The following is a 16054-nucleotide window of genomic DNA, read 5'->3' as shown; positions in this document are numbered from 1 at the left end:
AACTCGTATATGAAAAACAGATTTAAGTGGTAAAACCTGGATGATTTAAAAATAGTTAATAGACCTACATAAAATACTTAATTTACTATCACTCACAATTGTAATATAGTATGCTAAAACTAATTCTGTGCAAAAGAAAATTTCTTTTTTTTACACCTAGCTTGCTTTCCTTCGAAATCTGTAAGATTTTGATGGAACTATTGATATTAGTTAAGACGAACAAGTTAGTCATTACATTTCCAATAAATTAATGACTCGATCAAAAATTTAAACACGAAACAACTTGAAATAGAGGAGATGTATCTATTTCCCCCTATCTTGGGGAATGTTCAAAAACGTTTGTCTTGCCAAGTGGGCTTTGATTCAATAAAGATTGGAAACTTATGCTCAGATCGTTATGCATCTAGTTTTATCCTTTTATCTTTTATCCGAATTTCCAGACACCGCATACTAGGCGTTTTATTTCCTCCTTTTTCTTCTCTTATGCATTTTGCACTAACGGATATAATCTTCACTATTCACCCACAAAAGAGATAAAAGCTTCTTTTCAAAAGTGTTACGTGAAAAAGGAGCTGAAGAGATAAATTAATTTTATCATTTCCCTTGGCGAAATTTCCGAGCGATGAAGGCAAGGAAGTAGCGCGGATGTAGCCGTGAGGCAACAACCCTAACGCGTGTTAGCGATATCGGGTCATTTCCGAAAAGCGTGCTGTCAATCGGTTGGTGGCCGAAGAACTGCTGGCTGGAATATCTTTCTCCTTCCAAAGTATCTTTTTTCACGTGGCGACCGGAGCGGATTTAACCAAACTTGCTTTTAACTCTCTTTATCCAACGTCTAAAATTAACGTGAAAAAACAAAATGAATAAATCGCCATGGATTTCGAATTAACGGAAAAGTTTGTGTCTTGAATGAAGAAGTGTTTTGTTTAGAAGAAATAACTGGATTATAAAAAAATTTCATCGTTAATTTGAAAATTTTGTACATGATTCTTTAATTGTGGAAATATCAAGAAAAGGTTGAAATCTTAGGACTCGTGAATTACATTGGATATAAATATTATTTCTCACATTAAGAAAGTGTTTGTTAATCTTTGGAAATAACGAAACATATCACAAAAAATATATCAATACTACAGTGGATCAGAGTCATAAGACGACTGTGGTTTCCCTTTGCTGAAATATAAATTCCTGTATTTTTGAATATTTTGAGAGAATTATTTGACAAAAGAGAGAAAATTCACTTTATACATTCTCTTACAAAAATAGAACTTGTTAAGGACTTTGCTGTACTTCTCCAATACATATCAATTGTTTCTAATAACTGCTGAGAAGATAAAAAAAAGACATGGCTAAAGTCATCATCAAGTAAGTAATTTTTTTTTCATCTTATTTTTATTTTTGCTACTTTTTGTCTTCTTCATTGGGTTCAAAATTACAATACTTCGGAGTTAAACAGTAGTCGTAAACTTAAAACAATTTGGTCGGCTGTTCAACGACGGTTATAAAATATAAAATAAACTTTTAATAGACAGAAAACTTTCATTCTTTCATATGAAAATCTAAAGCCTTTTTTTCATCTGTTACTTTTCCAAACAAAAAAATAGTTTTTACTTTTTTTACTTAATGAGAATGTTGTGCATTGAGGAGAAATTTCTATACTGACTAGCCCAAATACGGAATGCTTAACTTCTTTGTATTCAAAACATTTTTTTATATTATATTATATTATAATATATTATATTATATTATATTATATTATATTATATTATATTATATTATATTATATTATATTATATTATATTATATTATATTATATTATATTATATTATATTATATTATATTATATTATATTATGTTACATTACATTACACTACTTTATATTATATTATATTATATTTGTATTAGATTTATTGTAAAAACACTTTTTTTACCTCGGAATTTCACAAAAATATTTAAGTGCCTGTTGTAAAACCTGTATTTTTATTTAATTCAAAAAGGCTCGATTGTGCTTAAAAGGTATTTTTCCATCTGACCAAATTCATTGGGGGATTGGATACGGGGATGGAAAATTCTAAATATGCTTTTAAACCTTTTTATTTAATTTTTATAAATAAATTGACGGTAGATATTTACTCTATTCGGCAGTATTTTGCGAAGCATGTAAAATATAAAGGCTGTCATCCCGTCTCAGTATGAAATAAAATGCTCGCGATATTTTAATTTCTCAATTTTTTTCTGATTAAATTACACCAATACAATTATCCAATCAGCCTTTTTTTAACGGTACTTTAGTATTATATATTTTAAAATATTTGAAAAATAATTTTGTTTTCACGTAATTTACGTTAAAGAATTTGTAAAGCGTCATGAAAGTCAGTCCGCAGTAGTTTAAATTTTAATGAAATTAAACCTTTTTTAAAAATCTGAATGCTTGGCTTCAAATTACTTGCATAAATCACATAATTTTCTTACTAACATCATTGAAAAAAATCCATAGACACTCTAAAACATCCTATCTGATAAGGCGAGCCCTTTTATTTTTTAATCTTTTTCTGAATTGCATAGTGCGGCTGAATGACACTTTGTCATTAAAAGCTTATGAAGTGCGAAAAATCATCAAGAAAATGCAAATCAAATATTTAACCTAAATTCTCCGAAATGGCGAGAGGAGAAGCCTCTTCACTCAAAACTTCTTATATCCTTATTAACTTTCCTTTTACTAAATCTGTATGAATTCTATCAAGACACGTTATGAATGTTTGCAATCATTATTTTTTTTCTCCTCCTTTTAAATTTGTGTTCTTTAGAATACGATCAAAGAATGTGAAATGAAGGGATTATTCCAAAAATATCGCGTGATCAAGTGATATTTTAGATAACACTATTATACCCTTGATCAACTTGTCTAACATTTTTTCTCTGTCGTGCAAATATCCCATTCTCAAATGAATTACGTCACGGAACTTCTTTTTGTATACTGCCATAGGAGAAATTTTTATTGTCCTTCCTTTTTTTTTCTTTCCCCCTGGTCCCACTGACCTCTATTATCGTCGGATATATCGATTTGATTGAAAAAGAATTTGTTCTAAAAATAAATGGCGTGTCCTAAGTTCACTTTAAATAATTGTCACCTCACGTTGTTATTCAGAATAATACTACACTAATTAAGAAAAAAGCTCCATAAACTAAATTAAAAGTAAACTTATTCCAAGGACATGAAACTACTATGATTGATCATTTTTGGCGATCGTTAATTGTACAAATTCTATAAGAATCATAACTATAAATAAAAATTGTTAACATTTAATCAAGGTTCTTTTTACCTAGAGTTTATGAAATGGGACAAATCAGTTCTAGCGGGAAAAACTTTTTAAAAAAATTTTAGCACGATTTATTTGGCTATAATCCATTTTTTTTTTACAGTTTTTGTTCGTTTTCAAAGTTAGATATACTACAGTTAAACTATCGATATTTTTTTGAATCGATTCAGGAAAGTACTTTAGATTAAGAATGGCCAGCATCTTAATTTTAATTTTTAAACTCTCGAAGTATCACTTCCCATCAGTCGTAATTTCATTTACTATTCGAATTGGAACTATATTCATAGCGGAAAACTAATAAAACTTTAAATCTGACAAAAGTTATAATCCATTTTCAGGATCAGAACTTTTATAATACATAGTGAAACCAGCAAAAGTTGACCACTTGCATTATGTTGCTTGAGTGGTCAACTTAGAGTTTGTTATTGGAGTGGGTGTTTTCTTTTAATAAATGTCATTTTTAAATACATGCAAGTAATATAAAAATGAGTGAGGTAAGACAGAGTACCTCGATTGTGCGGAAATTGTTTTTTTTCTAGTGGATAAATTCTGAATTGCACTTTACTAGTCAAGAAGGCCCTATCATATTGGCATGTTGTTGATTAATTTACCACGCGTGTGTGGATAAGTTTGTTTGACTGTGCCAACTCGCCAATTTTTTCTTGTTTTAAAGTTATCCTTATTTATCAGTCAGTAGAGTTATAAAAATAATTTTTGGTCTCCTTAATATACGTTTATTAAAGATTCATATCCTAACAAACAATAAGGATTTAGTTGCAAGGTTCTATTTCGTTTTGGCAGCTTTTGATCGCTGGGTTAGACCGGGCGCCCCCTTTGATGTGTGTCAACGTTGGGCCCACGAAAGCTGTAGTGCAACCGGGGAAAAAGACAACTTATATCCAAGGCTAAACAATGGTTTTACGAGCCCCGGAAAAAAATTTAGTGGGTCCACTTCCTCAAAATTTAAAAGGAGTTTTTTTCCCTTCATATTTTGTAGAATTTGTAAAGACCCATTGGACAAAATCGTAGTTTTTATATAGATATTACGAAATTCTTTGCAATTTATCTACAAAAAACTAATTAATAAGAACTATATTTCTTGAAAGCAATTTTGATCGTGCTCTCTGCAGTCCTGGGCCCTAGGACAATTCTCTCCCCCTCTCTCTCTCCCTCCCACTAATGTGGTCTTGACTACGTCACATGTAAATTAAATGGATAGTTTTCTTTAATTATCATATAAAATTTAAATGCCTGCTACTTTTTCACTGAAATTCTAGTATTTCTAAATTAACATGTGTGCCCTCTTTAACCACACTAATGGCAATGTAAGTTTTTCTGAAGAAAAAAATATATATATGTATACATATATAAAGTCGCTCATCAGTGACTTATTCAGAAACGATATATCGTATACAAAGACTGAAAAAATGAATAAAGAACTAAATAATGAATATCTTAATTAAATCTAACAGTTTCTAGGGTGAACAGTTCAGCTTTCGAACCTGAGCTAACTGTTATTATCCCCCCTTTCTCCTAAAATGCTATTATATGTTAATAATTTTCCGATATGGTTTAACTTACAAAGGGGTTCAGTTTAGCTCTTAATACTAGTTTACCAATACAGTGCGATTTTAATAAGTAACACAACAGAGCAGAAAATTTACGAACAAAGTTTTTTCTTTCTTCCCTTTTTCTTGTTGGTTAACTCTGATGAAGGGTTTAAAATATTCTGTGACACTCACAGACGAATTGGAATAATAAGTAAATAAGAATAATAGAATAAGAATAAGAATAATACCCAGAAGAAGAAGAATACATAATAATAAGTAAATAAATAAATAAAACAAGGAAAGAAAATTAAAATGACATAAACAAAATAATGATAAATAAATAAAGAAAATATTAAATAAATAATAATAAATAATAAAAGAAAATAATAAATAAATAATAATAAATAAATAACAATAAATAAATGATAATATTGCTGAAAAGAATTTTCAAGATAAGTTCATAACACTGAAGAGAAGAAAATTCTCCAAAATTTAATCGGACTTAATTTTTTTCTTAATAGAAGGTCGAAAGTTCAGTTGCATAATATATAAGTGACAGTGTTGGCAAATGATCTGACTTATTTATGTCTGTAACAACTGACAAAACTGTCAACAGCGGACTAATATGATTATAACAATGAACCGTATCCCCCTGATTTGTTTATGCCTGCTGGGAATTACTGAAAGTGTTTTCGTTCTTTTTGATTTTAAGGAAGTAGCAAATGATACGGTGCTATTTTTTATATTCAATAATTTTTAAGTTTTATCAAAATATAGGCAAAGAAGTGTGCATGTTATAAGAAAAAAGTAAAACATCTTATAAGGAAAAAAAATTTCCGATTCCGAGTCAATAATAAATGAAAGTTCTTCAATGTAACTTTCCCTACAAGCTGAGTCCAAACGCATTACATTTATTTACAACTACTCTTCAAAGTTAGGTAAAGTAATAAATTATGCATTTGAAACTCTTTAACAACCTATGCGTGAACAAAGTATGATGTAGGATGATAAAGCATTTAGCGAAAGAGATCCGATCACTGACTGCTAAAATAGAACATTTTTTTGAACTTTTGTTTCATAAATGGTCATTAATTATCGCATCACTCATAAGAATCACCTCACATGCTATTTACCTCATTTATAATCTCACACTTCTATCTTTCGATTATCCAAAATATTAATAGCCAACATAACCCAAAAAAAAAGTTCGCCATTTTTCTTAAATTCTATTTCCTCATCGACTCCGTCTGAGTTTTAGCGCTCCAAGGGGCCACCCTGATCGATATTTAAAGAGCTCCGGTTAATTAGTCTAGGCCGGTTCATTCCACGTCAAAGAATATCACGATTAATTAACTAATTAAGTGTTATTTTTTTTGTTCTACCCTGCTTTTGTTTTCGCGTTTATATTCGTGATTAATGCATAAGAGTTATTCTTTGTCATACCATACGTAGTCGAATCATCTCCCCAACCCTCCTCAAGGAAAAGTTGGCATTTTTTAAAGAAGTCAGTTCAAGAAATTCTAGATAAAGTTGTATTTTGTGTTCAATTCCAAGTATAAGTTTTTTTTTTCATCTGGCAGGTATGTAACATCTTTTCAAACATTCATCACAGACAAGAGAAATATTTCTCTTAAAATTCATTAAACTCTGGTAGACAGATGTTGTCTTAAAACAATAAAGAAAATTAATTCATTTATCATTATATCAAATCCAGTTGATATTTCCCTCTTATGATATCATTTCTATAGGTATGCAGGATATTCTATAATCATTGCTCTTAATGCTTATTTTTAAATACCTTATGGTAAAAAAAACTATCAAGCTAATTAATATTTAATTACTAATTTTCGAGTGTTTATTTTCAGGTTTTTCTTATGAATAAATTATAATGCCTAGGTATTCTGCAGAATTTCAAACTTAACTCGTAGAAATATATAAATAGGTATATTTCTTGATAAAATATTTACATTTTATAAATTTCACGTAATAATATTTTATGCGTTATGTTATAATTTTACGCGAGTTGTTGTTTAATTTTAGGGGCCTTAGTTAATTTTAGGGGCTAAAGTTAATTTTAGGGGCCTCTTTGACAAATATGCACGTTTCAAAAATGTACAAACTGCAGACAGAGTATTATATCACTAATTAGAGTAAAATGTTTGATCACTATAAGAGTAAAATTCTGGACATAGCACTCATTAGCAAACAATGATTTATTGTATGCTTACGAGTGTACGATAAATAGTTCGCTAAATAAATTTTTTTTAATTGAAAATATCCTTTCAAACTTAGTCATTAGAAAACATAGAAAATGCTATTATTACATAGGTATAATGTTAAGGAAGAAACACTTATCTAGACTCTAGTTTTATAAAACTTCGCTGTTCATTATCTAGAACTAGTTATGTATTCTAAATCAATATTATCCTCTTTGGTTTTCTCTATTTCATCGATGCAATTTCTATGGCAATGAGATTATATATTCCCTTCCCATGATGCAACGCGACTAGCGGAGTGCTGAATGCAATTACCTTCTCTAAATAATGAAAAGTGTAGCAAATATGGCCACCATTCAGCAATATGTTTAGAATAAATTAGCTTTACCACTATTTAAGAAGGGAAATGCTTGGCATGACCTGTACTTGGTGGTAATTATGTGAAGGAAATTAATAAGTGAAATCGATTAAATGAAGTAGCCATTTTCTTATTGTTCTGCGATACTTTTGGAGAAAGCCCTCCTTTTATATTTTAAGATTTTGAATATGAAATTTATGTTATTGGAAAACGGCCAAAATTGATGACGGTGGACATTGTCCGACAAATGTCGATCGGCTGTCCAAAACATTTGTTAATTATCTTTACTTTTCACTTGTATCAGAAAATGTCAACAACAATAAGTATGCTCAGAGAGTGAAAGTTCAATTATTATTATTTTTTCGATGTATATCTTTCACCTTTACTGGCAATTGTCGATATATAGTCGATGACAATCATAACGATGAATGTTGTGAAAAATATTTTTTCCACTCATTGGTGAAGTTTTTGTTAAATATTCTTCACTTGTATCAGGAAATGTTGAAAATGATGCGCCGAGAGTAAAAATTGAATTATTAATTTTTGTTATATTTTTCACTTGCAAAGGCAGATAATCGACGACAGTCACTAATGATGAATTCTAAGAAAAGAAATTTTCTTGACTCACTAGTGGAGATTTTATAAATATCACTACAAAATAAAAATGAGTATCAGTATGAAATAAACTCCAATAACGATTGTTCCAATAATCGGATTTTTACAGACTGCAATGCAATTTAAATGGTTCAAAGGGTTAGCTTTAAAATTCATTTCTGTAGACAATAGTTTTGATTACCAATCGGACACAAAAATGATTTTTATTGCCAAAACTCACATAGTTTGAAATTATGTAAAGATTTTATACATCTTACAATTCAAGATTTCTTTTTCAAGTTATGAAATTAGAAATAATAGATAGATCTGAAAAATTAATTTTCTGCATTGAATTGTTTTCGGATAATCATGTTTCATTACTGTGAACATTTTTTTAAAATTATTTTCAATAGTTTTAAGGATACGTAAATATACACAAAAAGGTAATTAACATTAAGTGGTAGGTACTAAGTTTTTTTTACTCTTAAAATAAATTATTGAGTCCATATTTCTCAGATTTTGACTTATCTCTCCATATTTAAGAACCAAGAATTTAAATCCGTCTAAAAAAATGTTTAAAAAAGTTATTCAACGAAAAAAGAATTTTTGTGTATGATTAAGAACACAACTTAAAATATCATATATATATATATATATATATATATATATATATATATATATATATATATATATATATATATATATATATATATATATATATATATATATTATTTCCACAAATTAATTAGCATACGTAAAATTGAATCCTTTAACTACCCAGATTGCCTCGTAGAACTTAAAAATCTGTTCATTAGATGAAAAGTTATGGAAGTGTTTCGTTTTTTTAATTTTATCCATCAGAAAATGTTGAGCAAATTATCTATTAATGTTGCAAATCAACAAATCTTGTGAATTAGCAAAGCATGTCAGTAAAACGGCGCTTTTAGCTTGCATAGTTGTAAGGGGGAAAAATTACTATTACGAAAAAAAAAATTACATATGACATTCATTGTTAATTTAAGCTGAAAACAGACACTCGCCAAAGTAATTGAAAAATATTTAGATTTAAAAATAATATTTCTGATGCATATAAATGCGACAATATAATTCTCGACAAAATTAGTGAATTATTACTTTTATTGAAATTGGAATTAGTATGCAATTATCAGCACTGGTACACACATCGTTCCATTACACTTGACGTAATCGAGAGAACAGGCATAAGTGAAGTTTGTTCAAACAAATCTGCATAATCCTGCGAGATAGAGCGTCATTTGCCAGCGAAATCCTGATCCAAATGCTAACTTATTTGCATTTCGATAATGTTCTAAGTTTCAAGGGGAACAGATCATAAATATTTAATTCTGTAATTATTATTCAAAGTGAATTTAAATAACTGATGCATAAATCCATGCTCTTATGTACTACGACTAAATTTTATTTTGTGGAATGAATCATTCAGTCTCAAAATAAAAAACTCATACATAGTTTTAAAAAGTAATATTGATGACAGACAATAGCAAAGATCTATAATTATTTTATGATTGATCTTAAAAGGGCTGTTTAAATGATTAGGTAATTAGTTATGAATGATTACTATTATTTGGATATGAATCATGGTATTATTTGCAAAAAGAAGAAACTTGACTACAATTCCCCCTCAAAAGTATTCAAGAAATACGATTTGTTAATTTCAAAAATAATAACAATTACTATACGACGAGCTCTCTTAGCTATTGAAACAGATATTGCTATTTCGTAATATGGCTTTCGGATTATTTCAATTTAGCTGAAAGTAAAATTAATAATTTGTAGTTCTATTTGCTGCTTGAAAATAATTGCTGTTCTACTTGCTGCTTGCTTCTGAAAAAAATGATCAAAAAACAACATTTGCTTGACTTCAGTTTTTCAAAAGTTGATTTTTGCGTCTTTTGTCGAATTTTTTAAGTTACGCATTCTCTTTTTTATTTACACGTAGCAATTTTGTTTTTAAAACTATATATTCTTTAAAACTTTTTTTATCTGACATACATTTACGTTTAATCTTACATAAACTATTAAATTCCCACTTTTTTTTAACATTACGAATGTCACTTTTAGCATAATGTTTTCGATCGTTCAAGAAAGGATGTTTTCTTCTCCCAAAATCTATATTTTAATTTTGTTGTTCGAGTTAATTTAAATTAATTTTCAGGTCAAAATGAAACAATTTGAGAAAAATAAACTTCTCCAACACCTCTTTTTCTTTTTACTTTTGATCAAGATTCTAAGGCTACAGAAGATGCCGGTGATATTTTTTTCTGTATATGAAGAGTGTGAAATATCTGTAAGAATAGTAGGGAAACTGCGTTTTATTCTGGAAAAGATTCAATTTGCCAAGGAACATTTCGGCCAATTTTAGCAAGATAACAATAGTGTGGCAAAGAATACTTAATCTTCAGTTTAAGAATAGGCTATATACTGCTTTTAGAATTTTTATTTCAGATCAAATAAAATTGAGCAACTGAGAGGAATACTTTACACTATTATTCTTAACCATAGAAGATTCCTATTCATTTGATGAACTCGAGTTTGAAATCGTAAAATAAGAAAGGTCAATTTAAAAAAAAAAATCAGATACATATTATAATTTGTGTACACATAACATAGATTAAACCGAGCAAAACTAAACCTTTTTTTCTTTAAATAGGAAGAAAAAAATGGCTTTATAAATGGCTATAATAATTGTTACAAGTTACAATTTTATTGTTTCATTTCGGGGCATACGGTGTTCAAAAACACAATTTTCTGTTTGTAATTCATTGTCGGTCCTTTAAACATGTAAATGCTTTAAATTTCTATAAAGGTACATATATAATAATGTATGAGTAGAAACTATAAAGGTATATATATAATAATGTATAAGTAGAAAACAAGCATCAATGATTTGCAATTATTAGAAAAGTATACATAATAAAAGTACGTTTTTAATGTATGCACAATATACATTAAATTTGACAGAATTAATTAAAGAGGACATATAACAACGTAATGTATATATTAACACATACATGGTAAAAATGCATGCTCAACACACATTACACTGGGCAAAAATTATTAAAAAAGATGGCACCAACTTAAAATGTATACAGGATGCTACCGTACTTCATTTCTTTTTATCGTTGTTGAAATACATTTTTTCTTGAATTTTTTAATAAACCTATAAATATCTCAAATAAGTTTATCTATAAGTTTGAAAAATTGCGATTAATTGAATGTGTCGGGTAATTGAGTGAAGGGTCTACTGTATAGCAAAAATGAAGTATTTAAATTAGTTCCGTATTAAAAATATAAATTTCTTCAGTATAGAACATTTTCTTTTTGCAGTCTATTTCTTTTGCTTGTCACTTGTGCCTGCTAATAGAATTGTGGCTATTAAGAAAATTCTTTTTTAAAACACAACATTCATTTAGTAAGCGGCGATTGTTTGTGACTTGTGCCAGTTAATAAAAATTTAACTATTTACAAATCTTATTTTAAAACACTATATTCCCTTAATTGACAGCAAATGCTTGTGGCTGGCACCAGTCAATAAATGTTTGTTTGTTTACAAAACTGTTTTTAAAACTCTAAATTTCTTTTGAAGACAGAGAACACTACATTTCTTTTGAATTGTTTGTGGCTGGCTTCAGTTAACTAATTTTTGACTATTTAGAAAACTAATTTTAAAACACAGCATTCCTTTAGTAGATAGAAATTGTTTATTCCCACAGAGTTCTAAAGAAAAAACAGCCACAAGACAACTTTTAAAAAAAGAATGGCAACACAATTTAGTTTAAGCTCTTGAAGCTGTTGGTAATCGACTTAATTATTCTCTCCTTAAATGTCACATCCGTTCGAGCGATTCATCTTTTTCCCTTCTGCCATCTTTCACATTGTTTCAACCACAACCAAAACATTCCAATGTATGTCCGAGTTGAACTTATTCTCATGGTTCGTTTCGGGAAGTGTTTAGTGTGTCGATAGAACGTAAAATCAGGTCACCGTCTCGTCTTCAACTTGAGGAAAGGCCAAATCGGTTATCAACCTGAAGTTATGGAATAAAAATATCCGTGGTTACGTGCGTGAATATAGAAGATTCCCTTCGGTTACCCCACAGCTGTGAAATAGTTGACAATCCAAATATGCACTGTCCTGGTTGGTAGATTTTTACGAATTTAAATTCTAGCCTCATTTTTGAAAGATTAAAAATCGGCACCTTAAATTTACTTTGATGACTAACCTATTGTGTAAGAGTTTCCTTAAATTTACTATCATTTCAAATTTAAATTAAGGTGAATTTTACAAATAATCCCTAAAGGTGGAGGATTATTTAAACTAACTGCTTTGTCTTGCGTATATTTGCTTGAACTTAAAAAATATGCAATTAAATTAGACAACATTTTTGGAGCAATTTAAAATTAATTACAAAATTGTTGCTTTAAAATTTAAGAAAAAAATTTTAAAAGCTGCGTAGGATATATGAGTAATTAAATTCGTTCTTTTACACTGCGCATGCGCTGAAAAAATTTAAATTTGCAATTTATTAATTTTGTAGTGAATCGTATTTGGCAACTGACAAGTCCGACTAGGATATCTAAAAAGTTTAAAGTCTCACGCAATTTTCGAAGTAGTTTTCGTACTTTTTAAGAGAAAGTTAAAATGTTAAGGGGCTTTCCAGAAATTTCATTTTGTACTATTATACAAGATTTATTAAAAATGACACCGACAATGTTGGGGATCATCCTCCATAAAAGTTACCTTTCTTTAGCATGTTTTCTTTATTTAAACAATAATATTTTGATGTATGAACGTTTATTGTAAGGCATTATTATTTGTTATTTAATTTTGTCTTTTGATATAAAATATTATTTGTAAAAATCCCCTTATCATTTTGAATTTTTTTTAAAAAGCAAAGTTTTTATCGTATTTATTTTCATTAGCTACCAAATACGAATCACTACAAAATGAGGGGGAAATATTTAAATTTTTTTCCTCACATGCGCAATATAAATTAACTACTTTAACTACTTATATATCTCACAGTTTGAAGCTATTTTTTTTTTCAAAAGCGAGAATTTTGTAATTAATTTTAAATTGCTCCAAAAATTTTTGTTTAATTTTATTGAATATGAAGTTATACCAAAAATACTTAAGACAAAAAAAATTAGTTTTTTCATTAAAATCTTCATATCTCCATAAATATTTAAATCCAGGCTTACGAAATTTTGTACAATCATTGCATATAATAACTAAAATAATTGCTACAAGTTGCAATTTTATTATTACATTTTATGGCTTAGGGTATTGTACAAACACTATTTTCCGTTTGTAATTTATTGTCGGTCCCTCTAAAAGCTTTAAACTTCTGTGATGCTTTAAATGCCTCTAAAAGCTTTAAACTTTAAATATGAAAAAATGTATTACTGTAGATGTGTTTCCATTAGTTGGTTCACCCTCAGTATATACTAGTCTCATTTAGAAGTATATTATCATGTAATAATAAAATGTTACACTAGTACGGTGGATGTTTAGGCCCTGTAGGACTTTTAAATTTTAATTTTACCCACAGACCTCCTGAAAATATATTTATTAAATTCTGATTTCGTATTTCGAAAGGAGTTTTAATTTCTCTTTTTCAAATCATCGCTCTAGCCACTCTTTTCATCGCTACTTATTCCTTTTGACATAATATAATTAGCAATATCATTATAAAAACAATATATATACAATTAAAACAATATAATTAACTATATATATGATTTTTAACATGGAATAACTGATGCAAGATTTTTAACCAATTATGTAATTTCTTATAAAAATTTTTAATTATTAATTATTATTTTTTAATAATATGAATTATTATTTAATTAATAACAAAATTATTAATTATTTTTTTAAATTAAAATCTTCATCTTAGTTTAAATTGTTTTTCCCTTGTTTTGGTAATTTGCAATAAATATTAAGATTTAAAGAAAGAACAAATCTGTTATTTCAATTTTAAGTATTCTATCTGTGAAAATGCTAAAAAGAAAAACCTTTTCCTTGTTTAATTCGTTGTCCGAAGATAGCTCAGATTATGCATTTAAAAAGGAGAGAGAAAATGTATGCAAATCAGGACACTATTCTTCCGCAATGCATTAAAAAGTCGTTGAACTTGAAAGTTAGAAAACGAAATTCAGAAGGAAAAAAGAAAGTTTAATGGTCTTCCACTTCGTAATTATTCGCCTTTCTTTCTTTTTGGTTGCAAGAAATTCAGATAGAAAATTATAATCTGATTTCATCATAATCACCATTACTGAAAGTGGGAATCTGATTTCTTTCTTCTTTTTTTTTGGATTCAATGCGTGGTAAAGAGAATTTTTAAAAAAAAGTTAATTTCTTCCGCCAATTTGGTATGACACGAATAGCTCAGGTAAATTTTATACGCGGAATTGAATAAAAATAATAAAAAACAATAAAGCTACGTTTTCGAAAAATTTGTGGTTATTGTAGATTTATTTATACTTGAAATAGAGAACTATAATAGGGCTGGTACTCAAAGCTATATGCTATGTTCAAAGTAAATGCATTGCAGATAAGACGTGCATTAATTCTAACATAATTGTCAAAATCAAAGTTTGATGCCAGAAATATGTGTTGACTGTCTTATTTTTTCCTTAAATACCTTCTTTTCAGTCTTCGAGAACCATATTATATCGGTCGTTGAACAGTCGACCCAATTTTGGGTTTACGACTACTAACGTTCAACTCCGCAGCCTTGTAATTTTGAACCAATCCAGAAGACAAGGAAACTCCTGGATCAGTACCCCCAGAGGTTTTGATTTGTTATGAGAACATGGAGGGCTTTGCGACTCGACATATTTAACGTGCATCAACCACCATTTACGACACCGGGATCGAACCCATGAGCTCTTGGACATGGGCCCAGTGCCTTACCATCCAGGCTATCCCGGGCTTTCGAGAACCATAGCAGTTGAATCTTCATTACAAAATTGCAGTGTTTGTACTGTCACGGATATGAATAGAATTTCTTTTTCAGAAGGCAATTTTATGTGCCAAGAAAAACGGAGAGAGCCTAAGTGAAAAGAAAAAAATTACACTATGAGATAGATGGTAAAAAATTTTTTAAAAATACAAAGTTTTTAAAGAAAAAAAATGGTATAATTTTTTTACAACTCGTTGCATTTTGTTGGCAAATAAAAGCTTCGTAATTTTCGACCAAAAAATTAAATTTTGTTTAAGATAGGAAATTTTATAATAAGAAAATATTGTAATAGATAGAAAATTTTATAATAAGAAAGAAAATAAGAAAAGATTATCGATATTAATTTTCTAGAAGAAACTGTATTTTTCCGACGAGGTTGCTTCGTTTTCTTATGAATTCCTTCACAATCATCTTAAATAATCGCTTTCGATGATATCATTAAATATTTTCCCTCTTCAAGCTTATTTCTTATAGTTCTAATTGCTAAATTTGTTATTAAACATGAATACATCAAATTTATACATTCAATAATGTAATTAATGATGAAATTTATTATTGTATGTATATATTTTCAAATTCTTGTTAAATGATTTCAGTATAAATTAGGTAATTATTTAAATAATAGGGAACTTGCCTCTTTCTAGTAAACATGGGTTCAACTCTTCGTTCTTTTTATTCCTCTTTTTTCCATTTAATTTTTGCGTCTGACTTAACTTATAAGCGCCGTTTGATTTCCTTACCATGAGCATAGAGTGGGGTTTAAATTTGGTGTAATATGATTTGATTCAGTTTAATGTGTCGTTACATTCAATTTCATTCATTTTATTTGGACTATTTTCTCCAAGTTTGGTTCACAGAACTATTTGATTTCGTTGCGTTGATAACGTTGTGCATACAATGGAATAAAATTAATGCTTGATTCAGTATAATTTTTGCTTCATGTGCTCTTGGGATATCAAACTCTTCATTAAACATTTCAATGATTTATTACATTTAACTCTCAATGTTTC

At 28.6% G+C, this 16054-nt stretch overlaps 1 protein-coding gene across 2 annotated transcripts in view; it reads left to right on the top strand.

The window, feature by feature from the left end:
- The first annotated feature begins 679 nt into the window (after positions 1-679).
- The window catches only part of Hmgcr (HMG coenzyme A reductase), a 91680-nt gene continuing 76305 nt past the window's right edge, over positions 680-16054 (top strand). Inside the window, exon 1 of one of the 2 annotated variants that reach the window (XM_087167567.1) lies at positions 680-1365. In XM_087167567.1, coding sequence (XP_087023693.1) covers positions 1346-1365 — 20 coding nt within the window. In that variant the 5' untranslated portion in view covers positions 680-1345. Of the gene's footprint in view, positions 1366-5331; positions 6451-16054 lie in introns of those variants that run through there. The other variant, XM_087167570.1, reaches the window with a different exon arrangement.

The sequence above is a fragment of the Parasteatoda tepidariorum genome, chromosome 7, assembly GCF_982258835.1.
Source record: "Parasteatoda tepidariorum strain Cologne lab strain chromosome 7, Ptep-v5.0, whole genome shotgun sequence".
Taxonomy (NCBI): Eukaryota; Metazoa; Arthropoda; class Arachnida; order Araneae; family Theridiidae; genus Parasteatoda; species Parasteatoda tepidariorum.
The sequence above is the reverse complement of the archived record's forward strand: the minus strand, read 5'-3'. Positions and strand labels throughout refer to the sequence as shown.